This window comes from Armigeres subalbatus, chromosome 2, assembly GCF_024139115.2.
Source record: "Armigeres subalbatus isolate Guangzhou_Male chromosome 2, GZ_Asu_2, whole genome shotgun sequence".
Lineage (NCBI taxonomy): Eukaryota > Metazoa > Arthropoda > Insecta > Diptera > Culicidae > Armigeres > Armigeres subalbatus.
The window spans coordinates 318045632-318057730 of NC_085140.1; the positions used below are offsets into that span (position 1 = coordinate 318045632).

General features: G+C 42.1%; 1 protein-coding gene across 2 annotated transcripts in view; it reads right to left on the reverse strand.

Annotated features, from left to right (window-relative positions):
- Positions 1 to 1043: 1043 nt before the first annotated feature.
- Positions 1044 to 12099, reverse strand: part of LOC134216785 (intraflagellar transport protein 52 homolog) — a 70089-nt gene continuing 59033 nt past the window's right edge. The window contains exons 1-7 of one of the 2 annotated variants that reach the window (XM_062695589.1): positions 3430 to 3619; positions 3171 to 3378; positions 2419 to 2521; positions 2245 to 2359; positions 1757 to 2184; positions 1438 to 1686; positions 1044 to 1363 (exon numbers count right to left, since the gene is read on the reverse strand). In XM_062695589.1, coding sequence (XP_062551573.1) covers positions 1070 to 1363; positions 1438 to 1686; positions 1757 to 2184; positions 2245 to 2359; positions 2419 to 2521; positions 3171 to 3280 — 1299 coding nt within the window. In that variant the 5' untranslated portion in view covers positions 3281 to 3378; positions 3430 to 3619 and the 3' untranslated portion in view covers positions 1044 to 1069. Of the gene's footprint in view, positions 1364 to 1437; positions 1687 to 1756; positions 2185 to 2244; positions 2360 to 2418; positions 2522 to 3170; positions 3379 to 3429; positions 3620 to 12099 lie in introns of those variants that run through there. The other variant, XM_062695590.1, reaches the window with a different exon arrangement.

Below are 12099 nucleotides of genomic sequence, written 5' to 3' on the forward strand. Positions count from 1 at the left end.
TACCTGTAGTTCAATCTTGAGTTCCTTTAAAATCTGCGGTTAAATACAAATTTGCTATTATTATAACCAGGAGCGATAACATAGAAGTATATTTGCTGTCGGTCTACATATTATGTGTATATATTATATGTGTATGAAGTTATGAATTTCATAAACCATAATGGTGGTGTAAACTTGAAAGGTTCCCGAGAGAAATTGGGAATGATAAAAAGCTTTTCCTGTCATACATATAATGCTTATCAATGGGCCACATGTAGTGTATTCTCAGAAAACCTTCGCGGGCCGCAGGAAAAGGCTTGGAGGGCCGCATGCGGCCCGCGGGCCGCACTTTGGGGATCACTGCTCTAGAGATTGACACCAGTGGTACGATTTTCTCAAAGTCCCGATTTTCAGACATCCCTACGGCATACGAGCATACGAATCGTGATACGAATGCAAAAATGGTAACTTGGCTTAGAAACCTCGCGGTTCATAACTGTGGAAGTGCTGAATAAACATTAAGCATCGAGGCTGCTATGTCCCAGTGGGGGATGTAATGTCAATAAGAAGAAAAAGAACTTTGAGACAATGGAGGAAGCCTACGTCGGACTGAAGAGGGAAGCTAAGTGAATCGGGCTGGTTATCAGCACGTCGCAAACAAAGTACATGATAGGAAGAGGCACGAGAGAAAACAATTGTAAGCCACCTACCATTCGTGTACTTGGGCTCACTGGTAACTGTTGAAAATAATTCCAGCAGAGAAATCCATAGACGCATCATGGCTGAAATTCGAATGTACTAGACACCGCAAGACTTTCAGATCAAACAGAGATCGCTATTGACTTGATTGATATATAAGAGATAAAAGATCAATGAACTGTCAAAGTCTGGATAAATAATAATGTCTCAGATAATAATTAGTACCAACAAACAAAAATAACGTCCTAAAAATTTCAAGCCAACAGATTTTTTTTTTTAATTTGCTCTAGCTCAGAAATGGTTTTGCGTTTCCGGGAAAATAGGCAACACAGATTTTTTTAAATCCTCAACATTGTCTTAATGGGTTCGTATTTGTATTTATTGAAAAAACTTATTCTTTATCTAGCTTCTTATAGTGAGCCACTTTCAAACTGATGGTGTTTAAAATCTCTTTGGCCGTCATACGTTGATCATCCTGACAAACTTTCAAAATTCGCCCACACTCCTGTATGAAGTAGCCCAGCTCTTTCTCATCGAGTGTTCTCCGATTATTACTCTCCAGGGCCGGCGATAGGCACTTATTGGTGAGCTGCGTGATCTGGGCTTTCTCCGAGCTGAACGCTTCATCCAGATCAAACAGCTCCAACGGTGGCGCCGACAGATCGCTAAATATCGGCTGAAAAACCTGAAAAAAAATATGATAACGGACCGATTAACCTTCGTGCTCCGGTGCTGTTGCAGCTCGACAATGAGTCTAACCGCAAGCTGCAGCGGCGGTAATGGGATCTCGAACTGCGGCTTGATGATCTTGAGTGGTTCATATTGCACGTCCAACTTCTCGTAGGTATTGATAACATCGCGCAGCAAATCGTTGTTGATCGAGTACAGGCCCATATCGAATAGCTTCTTGAAGTCGGCCGGAATGTCGTAGTCGAGCGAGTCCATTAGGCAGATCTTCGGCTGCTCGGCCAGATAGATTGTATCGGGGATGATCGCGTAGTCATTAATCTGCGAGGATGGGATGATGGGCATGAGTAAATTATTATGTCGTGATTGGTTGCGCTACGGCGCGCGGTACCTCAAGATCGTTAAAATCCGATGATTTGAATTTGAAGTTATCTTCAAGGATCAGAGCAAAGATTCCATCCCAAATGGCCGTATTGATTTCGTTCGAAATGTACTTGTCCTGGAACATATGGCCGGACCCGATGGCTATTAGTTTTCCGTTAGTTTCGTTCTGGTAGTATCCGGCTAATGGGCGATTGAAGGGGTAAACTACAGGTCCGGTGGTCAGAAGGACATTCGAAGGATGAATGACGTTCATGGTAGCGCCGAAGGGGTACACGAACTCTACTTTGTATTTATCATCCATGAAATCGAACGCCGTTAGGATACTTTTGCTGAATTCCAGTAGGGAGTTATTCATGCTATCGCTGGCAATACCCCCGCTAATGAGGGCCTCTTTCGGGTGGAAATATTTATAGTACTGTGGTCGTACAACGGCGTCTTAAAAAAAAGAAAATTAAAGACATTGATGCTTAGCAAATAAATAAGATTTGTACTAACCGCTATTGATTGTCATGCCATAGTCTTCGAGGAGAAAATTTACATTGGTATTGAAGTTCACCTCACCTCCCTCGCCTAGCAAAAGTAGTAATCGGCCACCCTCAGATATATAATCCTTAAAAACAATCAATATCTGTGAGAAAAACAGTACCATGATTACAAGTAAAGTCTCACCTTCAAGTACTGAAATTCAGTCTCAGTGAACTTTTCCTGTGGACCTGCTAGTACAAATACTGTAGCTCCTTTCAAAATATCCGGAGTGATATCATTTTTATTACTGTAATTTAGAAAAAAAAATGCTATTTAAAATTTGAGAAAACACTAGTCGACCGAACGCCGTTTCGAACACAGACCATTTATTTTTATATATACAGGTTGTGGATTCACAATCGTAATTGTTGTGGGCATAATTTGATTGGTTTAAAATTTTCATCCAAATTTATTTGTTTGAAAGAATGGTTTTGAACAGATGTCAAAAACTTTTCATATTCCGCTACATCATATTATTCATAAGGATATTCTAGTAGGGAGTTATTCATGATGACGCTGGCAAAACCCCGCTAATGAGGGCCCCTTTTGAATGGAAATATTATTCCGGTATTCGGAAAGACAGAAGCTTAAATACTCAAATCAGTCGCCAACTTGATGTGATATTGATAATAAGCAACATGTTCGAGTTATTAATTAAAAATAGGGGTAGGTATCAAACATATTGATTCTTCAAAAAATCCTAAAGTTGATAGACGCAGACATTTCACGAAAATTTTAAAAACCGGTCTTTACATCGTTTTCGTTATAAATTATTGCGTTTTAGTCGGTTAGCATATATTTCCATACACAACTTAAAGATATGTTTTAAGCACCATGATTCTTTGAGTTTCACCAAGTAATCGAACCCCTAATTTTTCAATAGCAATCATTTATACCTTTCGACTCTGTAGCTCACTTTCAGCTTCCGGTGCAATGTTTTGTAGTTGTCCGGTAGCTTGAAGAGCTCATTTTTCGACACGTTGAAGAGCACGTTCACGTTATTCATGGTGGTCTACTTCGCCAACCGAACCACTATATGAAGGTCTCTTGGACCGAATGCCGCCTGACACCCTGCCCTATGTTGTATACATTTATATGTTGATACTGAGAAATAGAGTTGTTAATCGCTTAACATTCCGAGAACGGAAACCTTACACCACGGCGCAGCTATACCGCCTGGCACGAGCTCAACATTAGGGGCCACGTGTGAATCAAAATGCTAGGATTAGTTGACAAATCACGAACTCTTACAAAAAAGGCTACCAAAATTAGAAACGTTTTAGGACTATTTTCGTTCTACGATTTTGTGACTATTTCCGTCGGAGAATCGAGAAAAGTTGCAAGGACTTCGCGAATCAATCTGTCGTGAATGGAAACAAAGCAAACACATCGAACCTTTTTTTGTGCCGTTGTGCTGGTTCCCATGGTTGCACGCGTGGCATGCGCGTTGCAACACCCACTGGTACAGGATCATGCTTGAACGCGCAAAAAGCATCACTATTCTGAAAGGACTAGAAGCATAGATATAATGATATAAAAGTCTTACTTGACTAAAACAATGAGTGTCGTTTTAGTTAGTTGATAATAGACTTGACTTGACCAATTTGACATGCTGAAAATGCTCTCGCGGTTGAGTTTCTAATAGGCCTCTCAATCGAGCTGAGCTACATGTCCAATAGGTAGAAAAATTTAACAAAACAGTGCGAATTTTACTCCAACATTTGAAAATCTTCTTTCCTTAATACACATGGAACAAATTTCTGATTGGTGAACAATGTTTCGAAAACCGAAGACAGAAAAAAAAATACAAATGGTAGGTATAAACTGAATCATTATTAATTAATGTGCCACTAAATAACATTAAATGTCATTGTACAGCACCCAAAAGAAAATCGTTTATTTCACTCCAACTTGACGGTGTGCTGCAGCTTATCTTAGATCAAAATATAATTTACACATAAATTCCATATCCATAAACAAGTGTCAAACGCCATTCGGAAAGAAATATTTCATTCGCATTTCTCGCGTGAATACAATCGACGCACCAGGTTTGCTGGGGTTCACCAAATGCGGGACAAGGCAGAATCCGTGATCGTTACAATCCTACCAGCTGTATAGTTAGGTACTGCTCCACCAGAGGACACGGGCGGGCAGACAGAACTGCACACACTCGGTGGCGTAAATTGTTATCGATATTACCTACATAGCACCATCTGGAGCAGCATATGTAGGTACGCCTGGGACGCGGGAAGAGAATAAATCGATGCATCTTTTCATCAAGAGATTCCCGGAGGTCGAAATGAATGGTAGGGTGGTGTCGTGCGTGAGAGAAAACGTGTGTTCAGTTAATATAAATTGACAATCGAACGATGTGGCTGTGTGTCTCGTCTCGTAGCTGATTCCTGGGTAGTACATAGGGTGAATTGTCCCACAGTATGTTCCCTACCAATAGTGGACCCTCTAGAAATTAATCTTAGTTTTAGAGCATAATGTAATACTGTCGTCAGGGGTCCAAAGTAATTGTAAAATCCCGAGTATCCAGTTAGCAATGCGAGCAACGGCGTTGGATTGCCAATCCGGAGAAGGCGTATTCGATTTTCGGTCCTGTCTATAATGTTTTCGGTTGGGGAAACATAGGCATAGTGTATCCATTGTACTTGACACAAAAGACATACTCATGCAATGGCAGGCATATGCAAGCTTTCAAATACAAATAATAACAGTGGAAATGCTAATAGAATAATAAGTTGAAAAGCAGGTCGTGTTCTAGCTTGAATGAAGAAGATTATCTAAAAAATGCAAAAATTAAATATAACGCATTATTGAAATTAGGAAAAAGAATTTTCCCCAAAGAAATCATAATTTCCATCGAAAAATAAAATAAATTAAATCTACAAATGAATCAAAATAATTGAAAAGTTTGTTGGAAACATATTTAAATTCCAAAAAAAGGAAAGAAAAGTATGAAAATTTTCATGAAAAAATATAGAATAGCAATAAAACTAAGTATTTTAAAAAAAACTCGTAAAAATTTTGCTTTCTGGTGAAAATTCCAAAGTCTTTTGCTAGAATTTCCGTAAAAAATATAAAAAATAAGGTAACTGCTCCGTTTTCTATCTCACTGAACATATATTCATCTCATCGTAAAACAAAGAAATACAGCACCAATCTCGTCGCTTCTTTTTGCTAACACGCGTGCTCTTACTTACTTGATACTTGATGGGCTACAGCTCTTCGATGAACCTACGCCGAATGGAGTATCCTTCTCCACTGGACTCGATCCTGGGCCAATCGCTTCCAGTCGCCCTGAACATTGAGCGCCCTCAGGTCCTCTTCAACTGCAAAAAGCCATCGTGTACGCGGCCTTCCACGAAGCCTGCGGCCTCTTCCGGGTTCTCTACTAAATATTATCTTCGCTTGACGTTCTTCCGGCATACGAACAACGTGACCAGCCCACCGTAGTCTGCCGTGTTGTATAAGCTTAATAATATCCAGCCCTTTATACACCTGGTACAATTCGTGATTCATGCGACGCCGCCAGATACCGTTCTCCTGTTTACCGCCGAGTATTGTCCGCAGCACCTTACGCTCAAACACTCCGAGAGCTCTCCGATCAGCCTCCTTTAACGTCCATGTCTCATGGCCGTATAAAGCCACCGGAAGAATCAGAGTAGTATACAGCGCGAGTTTTGTTTTCGTTTGCAGACTACGGGACTTAAGCTGGTTACGAAGTCCGTAATAAGCCCTATTTGCAGCTGCAATACGCCTTTTCACCTCGCGGGTAACATCATTATCGCACGTCACTAATGTTCCAAGATACACAAATTCTTCTACCACTTCAAATTTTTCACCATCCAGCACTATTTCGCTACCACCACCACTAATTAACCCACGTTGATTGCCAGCGACCATGTACTTCGTTTTGCTGGTATTGATCGTGAGTCCAATCCTCGCTGTCTCCCTCTTAAAAGGCGCAAAAGCCTCTTCCACGGCACGGCGATCAATTCCGATATATCGTCCGCAAATCCCAGGAGCATATGCGATTTTGTGATAATGGTACCGCTTCTTTGCACACCAGCTCTCCTAATCGCTCCCTCGAGCGCTATATTGAACAGTAGGTTCGAGAGTGCATCACCCTGCTTTAATCCATCTAAGGTAACAAATGACGTCGATATTTCATCCGCAACCCTTACACTTGATTTCGATCCGTCCAACGTTATACGAATCAGCCGTATCAGTTTCGCCGGAAAACCATGTTCAAGCATAATTAGCCATAATTCATTCCGTTTCACTGAATCGTACGCCGCCTTGAAATCAATAAACAGATGATGTGTCTGCAAGTTGTACTCCCGGAATTTATCAAGGATTTGTCTCAGGGTAAACATTTGATCCGTCGTTGATCGGCCCTCACGAAAACCTGCTTGGTATTCGCCGACGAAGGACTCTTCAAGCGGTCTCAATCTGTTGAACAGAATACGGGACATAATTTTGTACGCCGAATTAAGGAGGGTTATTCCTCGGTAATTGGCGCACTCCAGTCTGTGCCCTTTCTTAAAGAGAGGGCAAATGAGGCCGTCCAACCAGCTAGCAGGCATTTCCTCGTCTTCCCATATTTTCGACGTAATATGGTGCAGAACTTCATAAAGCTGCTCACTGACATGTTTGAGAAGTTCAGCCGGGAGCTGGTCCTTCCCCGCAGCCTTATTGTTTTCAGCACTTTAACAGCTTTTTTAACCTCATCTACTGTAGGCGACTCCACAGCTTGTCCATCGTCACTAATATTTATTCTGTTCACCGATGCACCGTCACTTCCTCCATTCAACAAAGTCTCGAAGTGTCGCTTCCACCTGGCAGCCACTTCAGTTTTATCTGTCAGCAAATTCCCTTGTTGGTCGTTGCACATGACGGGAGATGGCGCTGTCTTTCTCCGCACGCCATTGACAGACTCATAAAACCTCCGCATATCGTTCTGCTCCATTTTTTCCTGCGCCTCACTAATAACTTGTTCTTCGTACTCTTCTTTCTTCCTGCGGTGGGCTCGTTTTTCGGCTGCTCTTGCTTCCTTGTACCGATCTCTATTCGATCGGGTACCTGACACCAACATCCGGCTTCTGGCAACGTTCTTCTCGTCTGTCACTCTCTGACACTCCACATCGAACCAACCCGTCCTGGGTCGCCTCTGTGCAGTGCCTACCACTTCTCGTGCTGTTGTGCTCACCGCTCCATGGATCGACTCCCATAGATCGTTGATGTTGTCGCTAACGTTGATTGCACTTATCCGTTCGTCGAGCTTCTGGCGGTAATCAGCCGATACTCCTTCCGCCGACAATCGCTGTTCTATCTGGTTGCAAGTTTCACCATTTGGGTGTCTCCAGGTGTGCTTTCGGATGTTCTTTCGTGCAAAGTAGGTGCTACTGATGGCCATCCCTCTGGCAGCAGCAAAATTTACTAGCCGTAGGCCGTTGTCATTGGTAGCGGAGTGAAGGCTCTCCCTACCGATTATGGGACGAAAAAGGCCTCTCTACCGACCTGGGCGTTAGCGTCTCCGATAACAATTTTCACGTCATGCTTTGGGCACTCTCCATAGGCTTTATCAAGATATTCATAAAACGTGTCCTTCACGTCGTCGGATTTATCGTTTGTCGGTGCGTAAACGTTGATTAGGCTGTAATTGAAGAATTTGCCCCGTATCCTCAACACACAGATTCGTTCGCTAATGGGTTTCCACCGCATCACTCGCTTCATCTGCTTGCCCATCACTACGAAACCAACTCCATGCTCTGCTTTTTCACCGCCGCTGTGATAGATGTTATACTTGAATGCAGTATTGGTCGTGGGGTCCACGGCTCGGAATTCACGTTCTCCGGATCTAGGCCATCGGACTTCTTGAATAGCAGCCACGTTCACTCCAACCTTCTGCAGTTCACGAGCCAGAAGGGTCACTCGTCCAGGTTCATTTAGGGTCCTGACATTCCAGGTACCGAGTTTCCAATCATAGTCCTTATTTCGTTGCCGGGTCGGTTGCCAAAAATAACGTTCTCTTGTTCTTCTTTTTTTTCACGCGTGCTCACTGGTAAAAAAAATCACAAAAATAAGAAACAAATCAAATTCCTTTTCATTGCTTTGTTTTTGATGGGATGGAAATAGGAGCTATGGGATGAAGTGCCGAACCGTTCCCCTATATAGGGTTTCTTACCCCATTCCCGGCCTGACAAGCATACGACTGCATTATTCAATTGATGTTTATGACATGAAGAAACTTTTCCTGAATTTTGTCTGCCGTGCAATACTGCAATGGGGTTCACTTCTGCTTAAAAATAGCTATTCTTGCTAAACTTCGTTTAAAAAAGCTTCTATTTGATTTAAATTAACGAGGTGCAGCACTCATTTCAGTCATAGCGATTGCATTTCCGGCTAACTTCAAACCCGTTCCCGGTCTAAGCAAAATTTCGCTCAATCTCTCAACATTTTACTCTCATTCTCTTTCGGGACGGTAGAAAATGCGACGTAAACAAAAATATGCATCAATATGCGTCAACATATTAGACAGTTTTCCTATTAACAATGAATAAATGAAATGAATGAATGAAATAATTTTTATACTAAAAGATAGCAACCCTATAACCAGAGACCGGCGGAGTGAAAAACTGTCGAAATGGCAACGTATGAAAATGCATGAAATCGTGAAAATGATACTGGCAGCACTTGAACTTTTTGCTTGCTTCTTATGGGTGCAAAAAGTAAACAAGTCGAAATGGAACCGCTTTTGACGGTTCGATTGGAAACAAGATGGCGTCTTCGCCGATCTCTTATTCTAGTATTTCTACTAAAAGAGGCTCCTGGCCTTTTGGCAGCACGGATCGGCTAGAAGTTCTTAGGCCGAGGTGATTTTTTTTGCGGTTTGAGGATACATTTCTAATATGTTAATATAAGTTCTGGTGAAACGAACAAATAGCAAGGATTGAAGTGCGTGAGTTTTGAATTATTGCTTCAAGCAATGATTGTATCGAGAACTGTGACGATTTTCAGGAGGGAAAGGTGGGGGTAAAATGGACAGGGGTCCCGTTTGAGCTAAATCGTTACAAATTTGGCACTCCATCAAGTGGATCTTATTGCTTGTTTCAAATTATGAGTGTAACATGTTTTACTACATTCAAATAATGAAAACTATTCTGTTTATTAAAGATTTAATGTAAACTATGGCTGAAATGCCATGGTGATGTAATTTTTGATGTGCAGTATTTAAGCTTTTAAAACAGAAATCGGCAAAACTAATCCGCATGATCCTCGAGGATCTCAAACTTAGTCTATCCAAAGATTGTGTACGGGTTGAATTGATGATTTATCTCAAAATTCGATTTTTTGAGAATTTTTTAAGAAATTGGATCATGGTGGGGTAAAACGGACACGTTCTGGTGTGGGTAATATGGACCATATGAAGTACATACATTTTTTTCAACGAAATTTTATTTTGAAAAGTTTGTATTGTTTACCTCCGAAAACACCAAGCATTCATTAGGAAATTCAAATTTCCGAGTTTCGTTCAGACAAATGGTATTTTAAAGTGATTTTTATTGATGTAACATGCTTTTTTAGTAAAATAATTGTAAGTTACCAATATATTAATTATTATCCAACATATCCATTTTCACACACTATGTCCATTTCACCCGCATAGTTTTAAATCAAGATTTTTTCATCCTGATTTTCATTGTTAAAAAAAATCACTGAATCCGATTGTTTTCCATTAAATTGACTTCAGGACATTGTAGTGCTTCTATTTAAGATTCACGTAAGTGGTTTAGGTCCCCAATTTCCTTGTGAAAATGACGCGATTCCTTAGCATGTCCAATGTCCATATTACCCCCAGCCCCCCTAGGTGTTTATATGATGATTCCGTTTTGTGAAAGTGTAAAGACTCACTCCGGCTCAGCGGCGTTGCAACGAAGAGTGAATATTCGGAATCTACATTTTTATTTTCTATAATTGGATCAATTGGGAGTGAAATAAGTGATTCAAATATATTGAGTACTATGAGAAATAAGTGGGAGACTTTTTAAAAATAATCAATCATAAATCTACGGCTTCCAAACAGTATAAATCCTTAGTTTTCTGTGCAGTAAGCCGGAAATCAAGTCCATAAGCCCTAGTAGTGATTTACCCAATGGAGGAGATAATATTTCACTTTTCTAATTTACAACGGAGACTGTTTTGACAGAGACAATTTTGGGAGCAGCTTGACGATCCCTCCCCAGGCCATCTGCGAGTTGTGGTGTCTGCCTAGGTTGTGGTGGGGTTTAACGTGCAATGCCCACACGAAGGGAAACCCGACGACGAAAGAGAAGCGTTCTATGCACAGCTGGAGCAGACATACGATGGATGCCCACTGTGGGATGTCAAAATCGTCATCGGCGACATGATGTTCCCCATGTTAGGGGCGGCTGATTATCGTCCGAGTGCCAGCGAGGGACTCTAAACAAAACTGTGCACATCATGCTGCATCGTGTCAGCATCGAGAAAGCAGCCCCTTCAACGCGATGTAGGTAACGCAACCCTGGTAAGGTAGCCTACCAAAGATTCTACAGCTACCAAGAAAGGGAAACGTAGAGCAAACGGATTGATTCAACGACAACATACCTGGCAACGAATAAAGGGCAACAATTGGAAAGTCGGATCTTGGAACGTGAGAACTTTTAATAAACCCGTACGTGTTGGGCTCCTGGCTCGTGAGCTGCAGAAGGTCGGTGTGAGCGTGGAAGCAGGAAATACGGTGGCCCAGAACTGGAGATCGTGAATTCCGGGCGGTGGATCCCATAGCAAACAATTCATTCAAGTATAACATCTACTATAGCGGCAGTGACAGAGTAGAATGAGGAGTTGGCTTCATGGCGGTCGGAAAGCAGATGAAACGTGTTATCCGGTAACAGCTGATAACCCAAGTAACCCAAAGTTCCTTTAAGAGTACGTTTTTCACTTAATCAGCTTCACTGAGCTGCTTAAGCGAAAAACGTACTCTTAAAGGAACTTTTGGTTACTTGGGAAGCGACCGCATTTGCTTGTTGAGAAAGAAGGGCAAGCTCTTCAACTATAGCCTGATCAGCATCTGTGCCACAACGAACGATAAGCCTGTTGACGTGAAGGATGAGTTCCAAGGATAAGGCCTACGGAGAGTGCCCAGCACACGGTGTAAAGATTGTCATCGGGGATGCAAATGCGCAGATCGGAAGAGAAAGTTTCTTTCGCCCTGTCATTGGTACGGAAACCCTTCATTCCGCCACCAACGATAATGGTCTTCGACATGTAACCTTTGCTGCTGCTAGAGGGATGGCAATCAGCAGTACCTACTTCGCACGTAAGAATATCTGCGACACACACCAGGCAACATTCGAGTGGAGACACTTGCTCACAGATAGACCACGTGCTGATCGGCGAACGACATTTCACGGACGTTATATGTGTAAGGTCCTTCAGAAGTCGGAACACTGACTCGAAGCATGGACGTTAAAAGAGACGGACCGGAGAGCTTTCGGAGTTTTCGAACGAAAAGTGCTGCGTACAATACTCGGAGGGAAACTAGAAAATGGTGTGTGGCGCAGACGCATGAATCATGAGCTGTATCAAGTATACAAAGAAGAAAATATTGTGAATCGTATAAAATACGGCAGACTTCAGTGGACTGGTCATTTAGTGCGAATGTCGGAAGCAAGAATAGCGAAAACAATTTTAAACAGAGAACCAGATAGAGGCCAGCGACTTCATGGAAGGCCAAGAACACGCTGGCTGCACACGGTGGAATCGGACCTGGGGCCCTAAACGTTCGGGGAA